At 41.6% G+C, this 20,717-nt stretch overlaps 3 protein-coding genes and 1 long non-coding RNA gene across 12 annotated transcripts in view; 3 read left to right on the top strand and 1 right to left on the bottom strand.

Annotated features, from left to right (window-relative positions):
- acsl4 (acyl-CoA synthetase long chain family member 4) overlaps positions 1 to 11,427 on the top strand; it is a 52,882-nt gene extending 41,455 nt beyond the window's left edge. For all 7 annotated transcript variants that reach the window (XM_008114689.3, XM_016995057.2, XM_008114686.3 and 4 more), the window contains exons 10-16: positions 67 to 206; positions 1,173 to 1,345; positions 1,520 to 1,594; positions 1,689 to 1,880; positions 2,702 to 2,816; positions 7,133 to 7,290; positions 9,772 to 11,427. In XM_008114689.3, coding sequence (XP_008112896.1) covers positions 67 to 206; positions 1,173 to 1,345; positions 1,520 to 1,594; positions 1,689 to 1,880; positions 2,702 to 2,816; positions 7,133 to 7,290; positions 9,772 to 9,929 — 1,011 coding nt within the window. In that variant the 3' untranslated portion in view covers positions 9,930 to 11,427. The remainder of the gene's footprint in view (positions 1 to 66; positions 207 to 1,172; positions 1,346 to 1,519; positions 1,595 to 1,688; positions 1,881 to 2,701; positions 2,817 to 7,132; positions 7,291 to 9,771) is intronic.
- Positions 11,428 to 12,635: 1,208 nt separating this feature from the next.
- On the top strand, positions 12,636 to 16,955 carry kcne5 (potassium voltage-gated channel subfamily E regulatory subunit 5). The gene has a single exon (XM_008114685.2). The coding sequence runs from the start codon at positions 14,030 to 14,032 to the stop codon at positions 14,405 to 14,407; it is 378 nt and encodes a 125-aa protein (XP_008112892.1). The 5' UTR covers positions 12,636 to 14,029; the 3' UTR covers positions 14,408 to 16,955.
- Positions 16,956 to 17,256: 301 nt separating this feature from the next.
- nxt2 (nuclear transport factor 2 like export factor 2) lies at positions 17,257 to 20,472 on the bottom strand. The gene is made up of 4 exons (XM_003223369.4): positions 20,318 to 20,472; positions 20,121 to 20,207; positions 19,551 to 19,695; positions 17,257 to 18,565 (listed from the first exon to the last, which is right to left on the bottom strand). The coding sequence occupies exons 1-4, from the start codon at positions 20,330 to 20,332 to the stop codon at positions 18,387 to 18,389; spliced, it is 426 nt and encodes a 141-aa protein (XP_003223417.1). The 5' UTR covers positions 20,333 to 20,472; the 3' UTR covers positions 17,257 to 18,386.
- A 42-nt stretch (positions 20,473 to 20,514) lies between these two features.
- Positions 20,515 to 20,717, top strand: part of LOC134294078 (uncharacterized) — a 31,671-nt gene continuing 31,468 nt past the window's right edge. For 2 of the 3 annotated variants that reach the window (XR_010001062.1, XR_010001061.1), the window contains exon 1: positions 20,515 to 20,684. This is a non-coding gene — a long non-coding RNA (uncharacterized LOC134294078). The remainder of the gene's footprint in view (positions 20,685 to 20,717) is intronic. The other variant, XR_010001063.1, reaches the window with a different exon arrangement.

Genomic DNA, 20,717 nt, shown 5'->3' with positions numbered 1-20,717 from the left:
TTGGGCTGCACCAGTATAAACCAGTTCTGGATTGTTGTTTCTAAACACACCCTCCCTCCTTTGTAGGAAATTATGGATCGAATTTATAAAAATGTTATGAGTAAAGTCCAAGAGATGAACTACATCCAGAAAACACTGTTTAAAATAGGCTATGACTACAAACTGGAACAAATTAAACGGGGATATGATGCACCACTCTGCAACTTGTAAGTACAGCCTATGTATGTACTATGACTTTATGGTCATCAAAGATGTGATAGTATATAAGCCAATATGTTAGGAGCAAAACTTGAATGAGGTTCATCCAATTGTACAGTAATTTCTATCCTGATTTTGTGTTTTTTGTCTGAAGGACCAGCACAGCAGAGATCCTAAGTATGTCCTATTGCTGTACATTCTTGTATTGGGTGCTTTGGCGGGAATGAATGGAGAGGGCCTTAGGATAAGACTAATAATAGCAATAACAACAACACTTTATTTATATTCCGCTCTATCTCCCCAAGGGAATTTAGAAGAGATTATAACATATACAAATAGGCAAACATTCAATGCCTTTAATACAGTGGAATAACAATGACATAAAAATACACAGAACAAAGGTAAAGGCTTCTCCTTTCATCTCCGGCTTTCTGGAGGCCATGGGAAGGTGCTCCTTCCATTTCCAAGCCGAAGAGCCTATTGTCCATCGACACCTCCTGGTTGTGTTGCATGGGTGCCTTTATTACCTTCTCTCCGAAGCAGTACCTGTTGATTTACTCACATTTGCATATTTTCAAACTGCTAGGTTGGCAGGAGCTAGGGCTGACAGCGTGAGCTCACCTCAACCTGCTACTGCTTGGAAAGTTAGAAAGTTTCTAGCTTTACCAGCAGACAAATGTCTAAGGTTTACTTAAAATAATCTAGCTATGAGAGACTAGGATAGAAATGGCCTTGATGCCATAGGGCTTTGCTTTCAGTGGGGTTTTGGATTAATGAATTTGGTTTGGAGATGTGCACATTTGGATATGGCTGGTCTGAAGGATAACCTTGATCCTTGGGCTGAGTGCACATGAGCTTCCCATGAGTCACCAATGGGGAATGATTCAAAGCAGGAAAGGAGCCCTAGAGGTCAGTTCATGAAGCCACATGGCATGTTGTTATGTCCTACTGACACCCGTATCCTTTCCTTTAAGGCTGTTGTTTAAGAAGGTGAAAGCCTTGCTAGGAGGGAATGTCCGCATGATGCTTTCGGGAGGAGCACCCCTCTCTCCTCAGACGCAAAGGTTCATGAATATCTGCTTCTGCTGCCCCGTCGGTCAAGGCTATGGGCTCACGGAGACCTGTGGGGCAGGGACAATTACGGAAGGTAAGTCCTTTGGGCAGCACAATCCTCATACCTAGAAGGCTCTGTTGTATCATTTTCATCTTAACAACTGACCGGAGGATTCATTCATTATGTAGTCATACTAATGAAAAGGTGTGGTTTAAAAATGAGAAACTTTTGGCTGCCATTTTACTCTGTTTTCCTTCCTCCCTTTAGTGTCTGACTACAGTACTGGCAGAGTAGGGGCGCCTCTAATCTGCTGTGAGATTAAACTCAGAGATTGGCAAGAAGGTGAGAGAACAACAGCCCCGATTCATTGCTTTCCGAGTGACAGATAGTGAGTGTTATTATTTCATTCACCTGCTATTTTATTTGACTTTCTCAGGAGGCTACACAAGTAGAGACCAGCCCAACCCGAGGGGAGAGATCATCATTGGTGGGCCTAACGTCTCCATGGGATACTTCAGGAACGAGGAGAAAACGGCAGAAGATTTTATCGCTGACAAAAATGGCCAGTACTGGTTTTGTACTGGAGACATCGGGGAGTTTCATCCTGATGGCTGTCTACAAATCATAGGTGGTTATTGATTTTTTAAACTGATGATATTGCAGTTCAGTAAAGCACATCAAAAATTGTAATATATATAGATGTTACCTTTTGTTCAAAACATTCCAGGGACATGTGCTGAATTGTGCTCTTAAGACACATTGTAAAACAGACATTTTGGTAATTTGAAATCTTATAATTATATTGGTTTCCAGTTCTCAGACACTTCCCTGAGAGTTAATTTCCTGCTTAAGTCATTGCATAGTATTCTGATTTAATTTCAATAAGTTATTCCAAATGTCAGATATGGATTGAGGGTTCTTCTGCATACACATGAAGTCTGGGCTTCACTGATTAATCATAGAATTATAGAATCCTAGAGTAGGTAGGTCATCCAAAAGGCCATCCACTCCAACTCCCATATGTTTTAAATTTTGTATACTGTCTCATGTGTTTTAATGCTTACTGTAAATTGTTTTTAATTGCTTTATGTTTTATTGGATTGTGTTGTTGTTTTATTGGCATTGAATTTTTGCCAGGTCTGTAAGCCACCTTGAGTCCCTTCGGGTGAGAAAGGCAGGATAGAAATGACGTAAATAAATAAAAATAAATAATTCTGCCATGCAGGAAAAGCACAAAGCACTCCCAACAGATGGCCATTCAGCCTCTGCTTGGAAGCCTCCAAAAGACTGAGGCAGCAGCATATTCCACTGTCATCAGGAAGTTCTTTGTAATGTTCAGGTTAAATCTCCTTTCCTTCAAATGGCTATTGTTTTTACGCTAGAGATGCTTAGAACCAGATTGTAAGCTTTTTGAAAGCATTAATGATCCCCCCCTATTCTTTTCCCCAGATCGCAAAAAAGACTTGGTAAAATTGCAGGCCGGAGAATACGTATCACTTGGCAAAGTGGAGGCTGCCCTGAAGAACTGTCCCTTTATTGACAACATCTGTGCTTATGCCAAAAGGTAAGCCCTTTCATAATTGTGTAGTTCTTGTTTTCTCAGGAGAGGCTGTTTAAAAAGAAATCAACTTTGAACAAGTCACATGTGACTAAAATCCACTGTTCAAAGGTTTTCACATGTATGCTTAAAAGCAAACAAATGGTGGAGGCAGATGTAGGGCTGAAAAAGAGACTCCCTTTACACACACAGCCTAGCTCTAGTTGCATCATGCAACGAAGAGGCACGGCAATTGTTAATGCTCTGAGAAAGCGCCGTAGAAGTCATTGTTCCCTTGTAACATCTGAACATTCCCCTTATATTTCAAGTCTGAAAGCAACACTTCTCTTGGTTGTTCTCTTTATAGAAAGAGTAGGATGGGCTGAATGTAAAAGGAGGAGATGAAGAAAGGCGGCCAGGAAGACATAATTCCACCATGTTTCCTGTGTCAATATAACAATATATAATACTCATATTATGCTATACTAATAATATAATATATTATATATACATATTTATTGATGGATCCCCGGTGGCGCAGTGTGTTAAAGCACTGAGCTGCTGAACTTGCGGACCAAAAGGTCACAGGTTCAAATACGGGGAGTGGAGTGAGCACCCACTGTTAACTCCAGCTTCTGCTAACCTAGCAGTTCAAAAACATACAAATGTGAGTAGATCAATAGGTACTGCTCCGGAGGGAAGGTAACGGCACTTCATGCAGTTATGCCAGCCATATGACCTTGGAGGTGTCTATGGACAACGCCAGCTTTTCGGCTTAGAAATGGAGATGAGCACTAACTCCCAGAGTTGGACACAAGACTTAACTTCAAGGGAAAACTTTACCTTTTATAATATTGATAATAATATAATGTAATACAATATAATAATAATACACTATTATAATTGTATATTTATATTACATGTAATATTACTAATAATATTGCAATATAGTGGTATAGTACAATATAGTAATATATAATGCTTGTATTGTGCTATACTAATAATATAATACATTGTATGTACATATAATGTGTAAGCTGCCCAAGTCCCCTTTGAGGTGAGAAGGGCGGGATATAAATGTCGCTAATAATTAATAAATAAATAGAAAGGATTTTTTCTAAAAGCAATTTAAAAAAAGATGTCTCTGTATTCCTTCCTTTGGAAGCTTTTAAGTAAAGGCTGGATGGCCATTTGCCAGGAGTGTTTTAATTGTGATTTTCCTGCATGGCAGAAGGTGGTTGGACTGGATGACCCGGAGGTCTCTTCCAACTCCATGATTATCATTCATATTAAAACGGTTGAAACAGACGGTAATCATATACACCATGAAACTACTAAAATCAAGAAAATATTTGAACAATACTACACAAATTTATACCAAAACAAAACAACTAACAAGGAAGAAATCCAAAAGTATCTAGATGGATTAAAGATAAATAGATTCACAGAAGAAGATAGAAGAAGTTTAAAACGAGCAATCAGCACCGAGGAAATAGAAGACGCAATACAATCTGCCAAAATAAACAAAGCTCCGGGACCCGATGGCCTCACAGCAAAATATTACAAAGTATTTCAGGAGAACTTAACTAAACCGCTACATGCTATTATGAACTCGCTAAAAGAAGGGAAAATACCCGAATCATGGAAAGATGCATACATAACACTAATACCGAAGGAAGATAGAGACCCTCTACAACCAAAGTATTACAGACCTATATCACTTCTGAATGCAGACTACAAACTATTTATGTCTATCCTGGCAAACAGATTGAAAAATATCCTAAAAAGAATAATCTCAAAAGACCAAGCCGGCTTTTTGCCGAATAGACAAATCAAACAATACAAGATGCCTCATCGATATAATTGAATTATTTGATAAACATCCCAGCAGGAAATTAGCGATACTCTTTTTAGACATAGAAAAAGCATTCGACAGCTTAAGCTGGGATTTTATGATGGAAGCTCTGCAAGCACATGATATGGGAGACCAATATATAAAAACAATAAGAACTATATACAAAGATCAATATGCACAGTTAATAATCAATGGGGAGAAAACACAAAGAATCAGAATAAGACGTGGTACCAGGCAAGGTTGTCCATTATCGCCACTCCTTTTTATTATGTGCATAGAGATGCTTATAAAACAAATAAATGGAAATAAGGAGATAAAAGGTGTACGGGCAGCAGGAAAAGAATATAAGATTCGCGCCTTCGCCGATGATATTGTTCTGACTCTGGAAAACCCCAATGACTCAAAGAATTAATCAATATCCTAACAAACTTCTCAGAATTAGCTGGGTTAAAGGTAAACAAAGAGAAAAGTCAATTTTTAACAAAGAACCTCACAGAAGCGGAAAAACAAGAACTAAAAGAAAACACAGAATATAATATTGTACAGAAAACCAAATACCTAGGAATATACATTACAAAGAAAAATTCAGAATTATTCAAAAATAATTATGAAAAGGTGTGGAGAGAGATAAAGAAAGAACTAGCAGAATGGGACAAACGAGGGCTCTCCCTATTAGGGAGGATATCATCTATCAAAATGACAACACTGCCAAAAATGTTATTTTTGTTTCAAAACATACCAATTATTAACAACGAAAAAATCTTCAAAATTTGGCAAAAAGACATCTCAAAATTTATTTGGGCTGGGAAAAAACCAAGAGTAAAAATGAAAATACTTAATGATGATAAAACAAGAGGCGGCTTATCCCTTCCAAATTTACAACTCTACTTTCATGCATGCTGTTTGGACTGGATTAAAGAATGGGTGACCCTAGAAGACAATGAGCTATTAGATTTAGAAGGTATAAATCTCCCTTTTGGATGGCATGCATATTTAGATATACAAAAGGCCAAACCAACAGGCATTTTTAATGATCATTACATACGAAGACCAATTCTAAACACCTGGAACAGATACAAAAAAAGAATATATACAAAGACACCAGAGTGGATGTCCCCACATGAGGCACACTACAAAAGGGAGAACATCTTACAAGGGAAATGGTTAACCTACAGGGAATTGGTCCATACCAATTTGGAAAACTCAGAAATGAAATCCCTAGAAGAACTGAACCAATCAGGCCTTAAATGTAATTGGCTTTTGTATAGACAACTGCGTGAGAAATTTAAAGAACAACTCAAAACCTCAGGTTTCCAGACTGCAAAAACATGGTTTGATGTGGCGATGTTCCAAAAACCAAAAGGACGTATATCTTATATATACAAAAACCTACTGACTTGGCACACAGACGAGGAAATAGTAAAAGACTCAATGGTTAGATGGGCTCAAAACATCGGCCAAGAGATAAAAATGGTCCAATGGGAAAAAACATGGAATAGAAGAATGAAGTACACGGCATGTCAAAACCTAAAAGAAAACATTTACAAAATGCACTTGCGGTGGTATCTCCCTCCAGAGAGATTAGCGAAGATGTACAATTGCACCGATAAATGCTGGAAATGTGGGAAAGAAAAAGGCACATTTTACCACCTGTGGTGGTCATGCAACAAAGTAAACAGCTATTGGAAACAGATCCATGTACATCTAGAAAAGATATTAAATACAAATTTTAAAATGACACCACAAATGTACCTTTTGAACATGCCCGAAGAAGAATTGGAAAGGAAATATGGAAGAATTTTGTTTTACGTGACAGTGGCAGCTCGGATAGTGTACGCTAGATACTGGAAAACCCCAGAGGTACCTCCCTTAGCAGAACTGGAACAATATACTATAGAGTTGCTGATGATGGACAAAATAACAATGCACTTAAGAGGAGAACCTTTAGAGAACTTTGTTAAAGAATGGCAACCAATGATCCAACATTTCAATGTAAAATTAATCTAAAAATGTACATAGAGGAAGCTAATAGACTGAAGGCAAGGAGAAAACGGATATAAATTCGGATATTATAATATTAGTATATATATTATACAAATAGAAGCTTGTGACCCCTTATTGTAAATATATTGTCTAAGAAATGATTATGAAAGACTAATAGATGAAAGTATTGCACTGTATGCAACAAACACCTGCAATGTATGTATATTTGAATGAGTGAAAATAAATAAACATTATATATATATATATATATATATATATATATATATATATATATATATATATATAAAACGGTTGAAACTGTATGCCTTTGGTGTTACTTGGCAAGGTCTCCTCATTACACGCATTTATTTCTGGGCAGATGTTGCAATACTTCCGAAAGGTGTTGAATCATATCTCTTTAGGGTTGGAGTGGGCCTGTAGATAAGTACTGCATCGCAAAAACATGATGCAGAGGTTGAACATGTCCCCTTGCGCTCTATTCCAGTGACCAGTCGTATGTCATCAGTTTTGTGGTTCCCAACCAGAAGAAGTTGACGGCTCTTGCGGAACAGAGGGGAGTGACCGGCAGCTGGGTGGACATCTGCAACAATCCCCTCATGGAGGCAGAAGTCCTGAAGGAGATTAAAGAAATGGCAAACAAAAGTAAGGGGATGTAGATCATTTTCTTTGCTGTTATGATGTCCAGAGGAGCTGGAAACAAAAGTCAGGAATTGTTTCCTCACTCCTTCAAGAGGAACACTCTTGTTCTGAGTCAAGGAAGTTGTGCCTTTCTCCAGAATGCCTTATGCCAGGCATGGACAAACTTTGGCCCTCCAGGTGTTTTGGACTTCAGCTGGTTGTTAGGAATTATGGGAGTTGAAGTCCAAAACACCTGGAGGGCCAAAGTTTGCCCATGCCTGCCCTACACTCTTAAGGTTGCAAGTGGGGCCGTGCCTTCTCTTTCCTACTTCTGCCCAGGTGAGCTTCCAGCATTTCATTACATTCCTGGGTTTGTAATGAGCATGTTGGCTTATTTGGAAGGGAAACTCCCCTCCTTTGGTGTCATTTCTGCCCTCCATGGCATTTCCCCTTTCTCTAGTTTCCAGGGTGTGTTTTTGACCCTCTTTCTGTTGGCATGGGAACACTGGGCACATCTTTGGAGGATAACTTGTCCTGAAATGAGATTTATTTTAAAGTATGCAAAATAATACATTAATCAAACAATATTCGAAGGAGTTACAGGAAAGGGCCACTCCTGCAAAATGGCTGTCCTGCAATTTCTTGCTTCTGGACAGGGGGTAGGATTGGATGGCCCATGAGGTCTCTTCCAACTTTATGATTCTGTTCCCTGAAGTAGTTCTGTTTCCACTTGGTCTCCCTGATGCAGTCTCCCCCCCCCCCCCCCCCCGCCGCCCAATTTCCTAAGGAAGGAAAAGCAAATAAAACATTGGAGCCAGTAACTCAGCTACCCGAGTTGCTTTCCTCTCAGTTCTCAGGATTCCAGCTCTCACTTGCAGAAAGTGCATTCTGAGTTCAGAGTTGTCCTGATGCATTACTGCAAAACCTGTTACTCAGAACATTTCTGGTGTTGGTGCTTTATCACTAGAGACTGCGCCAAGCAGTCAGCAAGTCTGTAGCCAGCATTGTAGCATGCAATGCTATCCTAGTCTACTGTGTTACGTATATTTCAAGGAACTTCCATTACTGTATAGAGGATTCCAGTTTTGGAGAATGAAATGCAATTGACAGCAGAGACGTAAATAGGGTCTTGGACAGAAGGTGTGATGATCCCTGAGAATATATTGAAAGGATATGACCTAATCCTTTGAGTGGTTTAAATAGAGATGGATTCTTTTGCCATTTTGTGTTTACTTTCACTTTATGTGAACATTTTGAGGGCTGAGGGGTCTGACTAGTCAGCAACTACTTAAAGTAGTGGTTTTCAACCTGTGGGTCCCCAAATGTTTTGGCCCTCAATTCCCAGAACCAAGACAGTCAACCTTTTGGCCATGTCGTCAAATTATAATGTGTCACACTCCTGCCATCTACTGGCTATGTTTTATTTTATACAGAATTCCCCCTTTTAAAATAAATAAATAAATAAATATTCTCAGCGACTATTTATTTAGATTTATTTGATTTCAGTATGATTTTTGCATGGTGGTTGCCAGTTAGAATAAATAATATAAACAATTAGTTTTGGTATAGACCAGTGGTTCTCAACCTGTGGGATGTTTTGGCCTTCAACTCCGAGAAATCCTAACAGCTGGTAAACTGGCTTGGATTTCTGGGAGTTGTAGGTCAAAACACCTGGGGACCCACAGGTTGAGAACCTCTGGTTTAGAACATTGAGAATGTTAGCCGATCAGTAAAACAGTTTATGATCTTTTATGTCAAGATTGAGGAATGTCAAGTGGGCCACTCACTTCTTTTAAAAATAAATTGGCCAAAAGGCACGCACATAAAGACACCAAAGCTGCTGAGAAGTTTTGAAGACCTAAAATTGTGCTCTGTCAATTTTAATTTAAATATCTGCTTTAGATGAATAATATTGCAGAGCCAAATACTAAAAGTCCCTCACAAAGTAGGGAATAGATGTTTGGATGTGTAGTATGGTGACAGAATGCAAATGGTCCAGTTAAAATAATTACCTACAGAACATCTCTAGAATGTATTTAGAAACAGCATTGTGAAGAACAGGATATCAAACCATTATATCTAAGCTTTCACTTTTTATTTTTAAGAAAGTGACTTAAGTGCATTCTAAATCCACTGAAATGTGTCTCTAGTGCAGGCATGGGCAAATTTCAGCCCTCCAGGTGTTTTGGACTTCCACAATTCCTAACAGCCTACTGACTGTTAGGAATTGTGGGAGTTGAAGTCCAAGACACCTGGAGGGCTGAAGTTTCCCCATACTTCTCTAGTGACTTTATTGAGGACTCTTCAGACAGAAGGAATAAGGTTCACTGCATGACTGAACTGAAAGCTATCGTTCTGTGGCTCTGTTTAGATAGCAAGAGACTTAAGTCTTCTGCCTCCCGAGTAATGGAATTCTTTGTGCATGCAGGGTCTGTTATATATATTTAGTATATGGGTTCTCTCTTTCTCAATCCCTTTCTTCCTTCTTGCAAATTGTTGCTGCAGTGAAACTGGAGAGATTTGAGATCCCAGTCAAGGTGCGCTTAAGCCCTGAACCTTGGACCCCGGAGACAGGCCTCGTGACGGACGCTTTCAAGCTGAAGAGGAAAGAGCTGAAGAACCATTACCTCAACGACATTGAGCGAATGTATGGGGGGAAATAGCCTCCCAAGCCGCTTTGAAGTCAGAAACAGGTCAGGATTCCTCCTGAAAGACATTATTCCTTCAAATGTGGCATTTTTTTCTTGTGGCCCTGGTGGCAGGCAACACCCTGCTGGAAAGGAGGAAGTAACAGAGCCACGCGTCTTCAAGATGCTGTCAAAGCGAGTGACCACTGCCATCGTTTCATGCGATCACCTCCCGTCCTGGACGGCCGTGGTCACACGAAACTCCCTCATTGGATCAACCACAGTTTCTGCCTTTATATTCTGGCGTCTTACCCGTGAGGAGTTAGATCATCTAATTCCAATATGATGCGTTGTTGTTGTTGTTTTGGGGTTTTTTTTAATGGAGGAAAGACAAGATAGTCTTTAATGTATATATGGGGAAGAAGTGAAGGAAACGGTAGGCCAGGCTTTGTCCTTTTCAGAATGCTGCTCAGAAATTGACAATCTCAGGTCCTTTGCCAGGAGAATATCTTTTTTTTATTGTCACAGAGAAAAAGAAAAAAAGTTGTCTTCTGAAATGTTGCTTCCACAGAGCCAAAAACTGACAGACCAACACACAACACGTTAATTTCTGTAATGGAAACCCCATAGCAAGTTCTAATAGAATACACACAATGCGCAGTATCTTAAGCTGCTAAAGAGGACCTTCTGGCTGTGTGGAAGTATTCCTGTGGTACTTTGAGAGCGTTTAGAGCCCAGTTCTAGTTATTTCTTATTTAACACCGAAGAGGTAGAAGTGCAGCCTTTAATGCCAGTATTTTTCTTCTCTAATCTCTCCTGCCATTCACTTGAGCACAGGCCACATCTTTCCTTCACTTTTAACAGCCCACTAATTCAACATGGAAGGGACAAGTGATGGATTGCATGTGTTTTTCATTATTCCAGGTATTAAAAGTGCCTAAAAGAGAGACAAGTACACTTACAAAGAACAGAGCTGAAGTTAAAAAGATCTGTCAACCACATCCAACTCACCCGTATCTTGCACTTTTGACACTGCCATTTGGATTATTTTTCTTACTCCAAAAGGGTTTAAAATCATTTAGCGGTTGTTGCCATCACCGACACTGCTGTGGCTTGTAATAGTAAGGCTAGGACAGTTTTCAGATCCTTTTCTGTACTGTCTTTCAAAGCAGGTCAGCTGATGGGTAAAGAAGTTTATGAATTTTCTCTGTTCATGCACACTTGTTCTTCTCGAGTGTGACTTTCCTTATCTCTGCCTCTCTTCCTCCAAGCCCATCCACTGTTGGAATTAGAAGTCTTCTATTCTGTTTTTGTACTCTGAAAGGGGCATTTTCTCTATTTATCTCTTTAAATGTGTCACACGAAACAAAGTCACACGTGAAAACTGTATTTCTTTCCTTGATGTGTGATGAACGTGACTTTCGAAGGTTTAACTGGCTTGCCAAAAGGGAAAAAGTCTGTATTTAAAACTTTTGTCTTTTTTATTTGATTGTTTATTTGTGAACATGTTTATTTAAAAAAAACTGGAAAACTATTTGGTGGGACGGCGCCCCTCTCCTGTGGTTTGTGTTCTTCCTTTGTGCTGCAGTCCGCAAGTGTCTTCTTTTGCCAGGTTCATGCTCTGGGCTCATGTCCTCCTTTTAGTGTGTTCACACTTGAATTAGAAATACTGTAAAAGACATGGCAATCCTTCATGCTGTTCTATTTTGCACTTTTTTCTTGGTCCTTTATATATATATATGTGTGTGTGTGTGTGTGTGTGTGTGTGTGTGTGTGTGTGTGTGTGTGTGTGTGTGTTGCTTCCATTTCTTTTGTACATAATGTAGTCCTTGATTGCAATGTGTATTCTTGGCGCTGAAATATTTATGAGAGAGATCTCTTTGACTCATAATAATACTTAAAATATGTATATTATGCTCAAAGGGGGAGGAAAAATCTGATATTGTTTCTACAGGATGGAGGGGGTTTTGTATGAAATACCGTTTTCAGTACACCAGTTTTAAATGCAACTTGGTCATGGTTTTTTTGTTTCCTCTTATTTAAGTGTATGTGCGGGTCAGCTGGCTTTCAATGCAGCAGTGAATCACTATTTGTGAAAATTACAGGCCATTGTTTGGACCGGAACTGGCTGTTCAGCGGGACCAATTTTAGTTCTTAAGGTATTTTATGTAGCATTCATCCATGCATTTCCAGCCAGAGCTGCACTAGCAACCGATTTAGTAGAGATCTTGATTCATCCACTTTGCAGAAGTTTAGACTTGGGACCAGAAAAATGCCTCGCACATACACTTGTTTACATATATAGAGGAGATGCTTCCGCTGTGGACTTGTGGATTTTTATTCCATCATTGAGGTCTGTTCCATTTGATACACAATGAATTGTGTAACGAGAGAGCGTGTGCAGAGTAAATAGCTCTTTGTGTGCTTCCAGGTCGGACAGCAGCTTACAAAGTTTGTTTTGAATGTATATCCTTTGGCGATGCAGTCCCTTTGCGCTGATGTTTGTGTGGGCTAGCCTCATTTTCAGTGTGCATGGAATATGTTTTTTTAAAAACTTTCCACTGCAGAATACATCTTAATTTGCAAAGAAAGTCTGTGTTGAAGAGTTTGTTCTTCTGCAGATGCTTTTAACTTTTCAAGGCTGTTTTCCCTCTTTTGTTTGCTTGGGAGTATATCAATGGCACACGGAACACATCGCTTCTCTGTACTATCATAGATAACTACCTGTGTTGTACAGCCTTTTATAGAGTGGGAAAACCATGTGTTACAACACTTTGGCTCTTTGTAACTTAAATCTTTGTACCGCAACACAAGTTGGAGTATTCTTTCCTACGACCTACCTGCACATTCACCTTTGCCTTGAAAATGAAAATACTCCAAGATTTCACCAAGAACATTGTAAAGAATGTGTTGTTTATGTGTTGTTGAAGGCTTTCATGGTCGGAATCACTGTGTTGCTGTGAGTTTTCCGGGCTGTATGGCCATGTTCCAGAAGCATTCTTTCCTGATGTTTTGCCTGCAGACCTCACAACCTCTGAGGATGCCTGCAATAGATGCAGGAGAGAATGCTTCGGGAACATGGCTATATAGCCCAGAAAACTCACAGTTGACCCAATTAAAGTTTTGCCTTTTAGAGACAATGAAGTGCAGGGATACTAGTTGTATTTTGCCCTCCTCTAAAACTACTTTAATATATTTTCCAGTACAAACTGAAGGGAAATGTTGCAGTCCCTGCAGATACTTAGATAAAACAGATGCCGAATACCATCCTGTTCTAAGCCTTTTTTGGTCATCCTTCCTTGCTCCAGAAGCAGGGAGGAAATTGGGAGTTTGCTGATGGAGAGCAGGTCAAGTTTTTCCTGTCTTGGGAATTTCGCTTTTCTCCAAGCTAAACGTCCCCAGCTCCCTCAGTCCTTCCCCTTAAGGCTTGTTTTTCAGATCTTGGATCATCTTGGTCACCCTTCTCTAAGAAAAAGGGAAAGAAAGGGCTATAGGGGTTACCAGCTTTCATTTGTGTGATGATAATTAAAACCAAAGGTTTCCACTGCACCAAAACGGTTGTTGTAATTGTGAAATGTTAAAACAGTAACATACGGAGTCACTTAGGCAAAGTACAGAGTGGTCTGTGATCAGTTCAAGGAGGTTAGTTTAGCTTTGGATTTCTGAAGCCTGGCGTCATCCACCCTAGAAGGCCCTCCTCCTGTTTTATTCTTGTTTAACGTCCCTCCTGCCAACGGTGCAAAAACCAAAACAAAAGCCCTTTTCAACTGCACGTTGTTGTATTCCTCAACTGCTCAAAATGTGTCCAGCTGCACAATGGAATCCTGCCTGCCTCTTTTCACCAGTGAAGTGCAAAGAAAAAAAGAGACACAAGGACCTCCCCTCGCCATTCCACCCCCATTTTTTTTTACTAAGCAAAGCCTGGGATTTATGGGGAGGGGAGGGAGGGACTGAGGGTTGCCCCAGCTGCTGCCTTTGTCCCTCCTGCAAAGCCAAAGCAGACCAGATTGAGGAGAGAGAGGAGGAGAAAGAGAGAAAGATAGAAAGGAAAGAAGGAAGGAGCAAGAAGGAAAGGACACAAGGCTCAGCCCAGATCCAGAGGAGGGCAAAGAAGGCGCTGCATCCCTTCCAGAGCCATGAACTGCAGCGAGAGCCGTCGCCTCCACCGCCTTCTGATCCAACTCTGGCAGGAGCTTCACGGTGGCAGCACCAACTCCAGCCCCATCTTGCCGTCTCCGTTGCCGCCCAAGGCTGGCAGCTCTGCCCAAGCTGGGACCGAAGACGATGCCTACCTGTACATCCTGCTGATCATGATCTTCTATGGCTGCCTGGCTGGGGGGCTGATCCTAGCTTACACGCGCTCCCGCAAGCTGGAGTCCAAGCACGACCCCTACCACCTCTACATCGAGAGGGACTGGGCAGCTGGAGGAAGCAGCCTAGCCGGAGGGGCCAAGAGCAGGGAAGGCGGCCTGGAGGAAGGGGAGGCCCCCTCTGCTGAAATCGCCGCTGCCTAGGATGCCCTCCTCACCACACTCAGCTTCCCAGACTGACAAGACAGGAAAGATCCAACCCCAAGGCCTTCTTTTGGACTCCTGGGCGTCAGAAGACTGCAGGTTCAGTGACAAGCACTTGAAGAGTATAGTGCAGAAATGTGTTTGTAGAGAATATGGGGATGGATAGTCTCCGCCAGCATCTCTAATAGCACCAGCAGGCTTTGTTGTCTTAATAAAAAGCAATGCCTGGACACATTACATGAGGGGAAGAGGGGAGCTCTGTGTGGCAACAAGTCCCAGGATCCCCATCCAGCATCATAGCACCGGTGGATTTTTCTAGAAAAAGCAGAGTGTGGAAATTTATTTTTGGGAGATGAGAGTATCACATCTCTCACTGATTGCTTTTCCAAATGTGTTTGTCTGGGAAACATTGAAGACGGGCCTTTAAAGACTTGGGATGGGTAGCTGTGCAGGCCATAAATTGTCTGAGGATGGGAAATGCTGGCAGTTGGGGCCGCTGCGCGCAAATGGGATCCCGGTGGGCCTAACACCCCAAGGGAGCACCTGGCCAAAGACCAACCTCAGCTGACTGGACATTCTTGAGAGGGACATTTATTGTTGCCGGTTGAAAGAGATCGAGATTTTGTGAAGGGAACAGTAACTGAGGCCATCAACGTCCCTCCAGCCCAGCTTGAGCTAAGCCTTTACGGGAGTTGATTTTCCAACTACCAGCATATTTTGAGCTGTCTCTGTTCTGATCCTGTTATTTTGGGATGACTTTGTTGGCTTGAACAGGGAGTTTGTGACCAAAGCTTGAAAAGATTGGTTTTGGAGGCAGATAATGACAACTCAGAATGAAAGGGCAGTTTATCCTTTCCTCTTTCCCCTCTTTGTCACATCCTTCTTTTCCTGCCCTCCTCCTTTCACTCATTCTGCCACCCTTTGTCCTATTCCTGGTCTCCTTCCATCTCCTTTTCCTGCCATTCTTTCTTCCCTTCTCTCTCTGCCACCCTTATTCTCTCCCGCTTTCTGCAAAATTAAAGTGAAAGCACAGACCTGCCTTTAGATTTGGAGATTCGGTTCGAAGCCCAACATTTGCCATGGCTTTTTGCAAATAAGATTCCGCCAGACTTAGAAGCTGCAAGGCCATTCAGTGCTAATCAAGGTGGTCAATTGCACCATTCACACTTGCCTCAAGCACACAAGAATTCTTTCTCCCACCTGCCACAGATATATAAACCCCACTTGCATAGTTTTCCAACAGACCTCCCAACCTTTGACAATGCCTGCCAGAGATGTGGGTGAAATGTCAGGAGAGAATGCTCTGGAACATGGCCAATATAACCTGGGAAACTCACAGCGACCCAGTGATTCCAGCCATTAAAACCTTTGACAAGATTGTGGGTTCCAGCTTTCTCTCCCCTGGCTCTGATCAAGACTTATTTAGCCCTGCAAGGTAGAAAATCTTTATCCTTTATTGAAGCCGCTCATGCAGTTGTTGACTCAAACTAGCCTCATATGGCCAAAGCAGAATAGAAGCCAACAGACAGCAGGGGCGGGTGGGAGGAGACCCAAGACTTTCCCCAATGGCATTTTTTCCTGTTTCCAAGCAAAGGGAAGGTTTAGGGGTGTAGAGAAGCAGGCACAAAAGACATTGGAAAAATTACTTGCGGGTCACAAAAGAACCTTGAATGGGAAAGTGAGCTGCAAAAGAACTGGGACAAGATCTTTTGGGGCTACAGCTCTAAGATACCCATGGCAATTCATGCCTCCAAACCCTCAGATCACATTTTTTAATACAAAAAGAAATTGAAATGAGTTTTCCTCTCCTTGTATGGCTCAAAACCACTGCAAAGTGTTACTCCTCTGCCTGTCTATATCTATCGACCATATACTGCCTGATGCGATGTGCCTTTGTGGTATATTGGTGTATCTCTAGACATTTGCTAGGTCATCTGTACAACTCTATAAGTAACCTCTAAAGAAAATTGACAATTGAATCACCTGGAACAAATTCTTTGTACATTTCTAGAGATGACATGTTTCCTCAAGCACAGAGAGGTGCAGACATAGGTTTTGTGGTTACAAGGGACATATGCGACTATGCTGCATGTATGTAACACAGGAGCATCTCATGCCCAAACCTCCTTCACCAGGAGGTCTGTTCAGCTGGCCATTGGGCTGCAGATCTCTAAAATGCTCCCATTGCCAACATTCCTCCCACATGTATCCCTTGACAAGTTCTGGTCCCACTTTTGGGCCAAAGATAACCTGGCCTTTGAGCTGCAAAACCTCAGGGTTGGGCTGATTTTGGACCCCCACCCTCCCTCCAATCCCAATGAATAAATACATACTACTTATAAATCAGAACAGAAAGGGCTTCTAACCCACTGAAGTGTCATTCCTGGGATACATGAAGGTGGCCAAAAGGAAGAGCAAAAGGGATCCTTCAAGCCCCATTGCATATCCACTCCTGCTATAGTTAATTATTTCAGAGTATATTGAGATCCTAGGATATGTGTGTGTTGCAAGGAATATTTTCTCAAAATAAAGACATGAACAGTTTGTACTTCTTGTTTGTTCTGACAATCCATCTTTCTGCGCTAAAACAAACCCTATGGCTGGAGAAGAATGAATATTACTTAAAAGGCAGAGTGTAGCACCAACATTGGGATAGATTGATAAACATCAATAATAGTCTTAGGGTTTCCCTTTGCCCATCCCAGATTTAACAAACAATCAGCGAAAAGATGTTTATATAGAAGGGAAACCCTGATCACTGTGCCTCTTTTACTGCACATTTCTCCAAGCTGACTGTTAAAAGTAAAACTACTCACTCCAGGAAGGAATCATTCACTTTAAAATCTGGACAATGTATTGGAAAGATTTATTTACATCTAACAGGTGTATTAATTATAATGATGCGGTACTGTTGACAGTGCACATAGTCATGGACAACACGGAAAGAACTGAAGTGCAGTTCTGTGTTCTATGACCAAACAAGTCAAACTCTACAGTCAACACTTCTAATCATTAGCCTTAATGCCACCATGGCATCCTTAGTGTAAGTGCGGGGAAACTAATCTATTCGGCTCATAGATTCCAAATGCCCCTTTTGTAATATGCCCTTTTTTGGGAGGTATATTCAATAAGTTTTTTGCTGCTCTGGTCCATTTAAGGCCCAAGAGGGGCCTTGGAAGAAATCACGCTTGTCTGGAAAAAAATAAAAAGGCCTTAGAAATGTAGCAAAATTGCTTCCCCATTCCCTAGAGCAGGTCTCCGAATTCCAGAAGCCTTTATTGCCAGTTTGTTCAATGGTCAGGAATTCTGGGAGTTGGAGGCCCGAACAGCTGGAGGGCCGCAGGTTGAAGAGACCTGCTCTAGAGAATTGGGGGGGGGGGGGCAATTTTACTACATTTCTAAGGCTAGTACTGGCCTTTTTATTTTTTTCGGACAAGCTTTATTCAGGGAATATTTGCATTTTGAACAGTGACAGAAAAAAAACCCTAGCATAACTACAGAATTTTCACTGCAGAAATATAAGCTTATTCTGCACACATCTTTCTTTGAACAAATTACCTGTTTAGATTAAGACCATAATACCAAAAAAAGTGACCAAAGCCCTTATGCAAACCTGTGTCAGAGCCCTTTTAATGTTTCTCGGAGGCAAAGGAAATGGGTTAACCATACAACCTTTAAGGAGAGCACAGCCAGAATGTGCCAAACAGAATATGAAGAGCTTTGGGGGCCTGAATCCACTGCCTCCTAAATAATTCATCACTATAAAAAAAACCCAGGAAAGGCTTCCACTCTGATGTAGTCTACCCTGACCATGAAGGCACCAAAGTCTTTTTAGTAGCGAGTCGGGTTTCATCTTGCGATTGTCTATTTTGTTCCCAAAGAGGACACAGAAGGAAAAACAGTTCATACAGAAGTTTCAATCGTTCAAAAAGCGACTTTCATCTTGTCTGGAGAGGACACTTTCCCTCCTTGTCGCCTGTTAACTGGGCCAATCCTGGAAGCGGAAGCAGTCGCTCATGATCTTCCACACCGTGTTGTTGTTTGTGGTTTGTGCCGTCAGCAAGAAGTTCTGGTTGAAGTACTGCATCTTGTTCCCGTCAAATTTGACAGTGCCACAAGTCACAACGAGGACCGTGGTCTGGTTCTGGGTAGCTTGCTCTTCGGAGAAAGAATACAAAAGGTTAAAACACGCTGCTTCTAAAAGACATTACTTTTACACAGTATATTAACAAGAGTGCTGAAATGGCAGTGGGTTTTTTAAAAAAATAAACAATACCGCTGGGAAGAAATCTGTTTGACAGCACCGTTTCCAAAGCTGCTTCTGAAATCACCTTCCCATAACCCAGAGGGACCGTATGTCAAGGCACCTGCTTGGCAAACAAGTTAAGCAGTGTGCAAAGAGACTCAAATTCATCATGAAGCCATCTTTTTCTACTATGTCCACAACTATAGTTCTGCTCTACATTTCTAGCATTTTGTTCTCTCCTGCATCCTTTGTAGATAGCATCGGAACCCGTTTAAGGAAGCATGATCACAGACTCATATTCAGAAGCTTCTTGAAATAAACTTATTGGAAACAGGAGCATAAGGTCACACAGTTTGGAAGATAGTTATAAAAATGATCCAAGGCATTATGAGAAGGAGCCAATACATAATGTAGAGGGAGAGCACTACCTCAAGGCGAACAGTCAAGATGATATTGTCGTGGAAAGCTATTTAGGAGCCTTGTGATACAAACATACAGAGAAGACATAGCACCCAAAGCCACAGAAACCCAAATGAAAGGCTTTGGTTGCATTTCCAAATCTTAGCTGTTGACCCTTCTGTGCAAACAATTCAACTGCAGGACTGTTGTGTGTCTTCCGGGCTGTATGGCCATGTTCCAGAAGTATTCTCTCCTGACGTTTCACCCACATCTATGGCAGGCATCCACAACCTCTAAGGATGCCTGCCATAGATGTGGGCAAAACATCAGGAGAGAATACTCCTGGAACATGGCCATACAGCCCAGAAGACACACAGCAACCCTGTGATCCTGGCCATGAAAGCCTTTGACAAGAAATTCAACTGCATCCAAGTCTTTGGAATAAAGCCATTTCTCTTAATCTGAGGGTTGCACTGTGTGCTTCAAAGGATCTCTTACCATGGACAGGCTGGCAGTCGAAGGTTGTCACCTGAAACTCGCTGGAAGGCAGCATCTCAAAGAACTTCGAAAGGGCCTCCTGTCCCGACATGGCGTTTCCGTTCCAAACCAGCGCCGCATCATCTGTGTAGAGCCGGGTCAACACCTGAGGAATATTGAGGAGCATTACACACAATCCAAGGAGAAGCCATTCTTTCAGAAATCCATCAGTCTGGAAAGACCCACTTTCTTAAAATATTCCAGAGGTAGAAAAGTAGCGCATTTGAAGGGAAGTGAGTTTCATTTAATGACATCTAATTACCCCAGAAAGGATGTTGTGATCACGCCTTTTGGACTTTTTTTAAATTACAGGCTTCTGTAGACTTGTTCTTAAGCTGAATTTGTATGTACGGTAAGTCAGAACAGCCCCTTTTTTAAGTGTAAGCCCAGCCAAATAAACTTATCTTTTGGCTTTGGATGGCAAAGGGAAACATTTTCTGGAACATGGCCATACAGCCTGGAAAACTCACAACAACCCAGTGATTCCGGCCATGAAAACCTTCGACAACACAAAGATAACCCTTTCCTTACCCTCCTCCTTTTGTCCATGGTTTCATAGTAAATATTGGCGAACTCTTCGGCTGCTTTGCAGGCCTGGTCCACGTAGGTTTTAAAGTCCTGCCAAACAGAGAAACAATGATCCAAAGTGAAATCCATTTAATTTGTTTAGAATACTGAAAGGGCCCCATTCCCGCCCCACCTCCCCTGCCTTGGCCCGGTCTCCTCACCACCGAGGCGGCCATGCGAGGAGAACGGCAGAGGCTCTTCCCTCTCGAGCGAATCAGGCAGCAGGCCGGAAGCGGAAACTCATCCCCAGCCACTTCCTATGGGTCCGCTCCTATACACCTTCCGATGAGGGACAAAGACGCGACTCAGGTAGTCCCAGCTTCCGTTGGCTCTCAATCTAGCTCTGATTGGAGTGAAAAAAAGGGAGGAGTCATTCGTAAAGACAAACAGGCTTAGAGCGACACCTTTTGGGCGGAATTATTATTATTCGGATACTGTGAGTTTTCTGGGCTGTGTGGCCATGTTCCGGAAGCATTATCTCCTGACGTTTCGTCCACATCAATGGCAGGCATCTTCAGAGGCTGTGAGGTCTGTTGGAAACTTGGCAAATGGGGTTTATAT

Source organism: Anolis carolinensis, unplaced genomic scaffold (genome assembly GCF_035594765.1).
Source record: "Anolis carolinensis isolate JA03-04 unplaced genomic scaffold, rAnoCar3.1.pri scaffold_12, whole genome shotgun sequence".
Lineage (NCBI taxonomy): Eukaryota > Metazoa > Chordata > Lepidosauria > Squamata > Dactyloidae > Anolis > Anolis carolinensis.
Note: the sequence above shows the minus strand (reverse complement) of the source record. Positions and strands in the feature narration are given on the sequence as shown.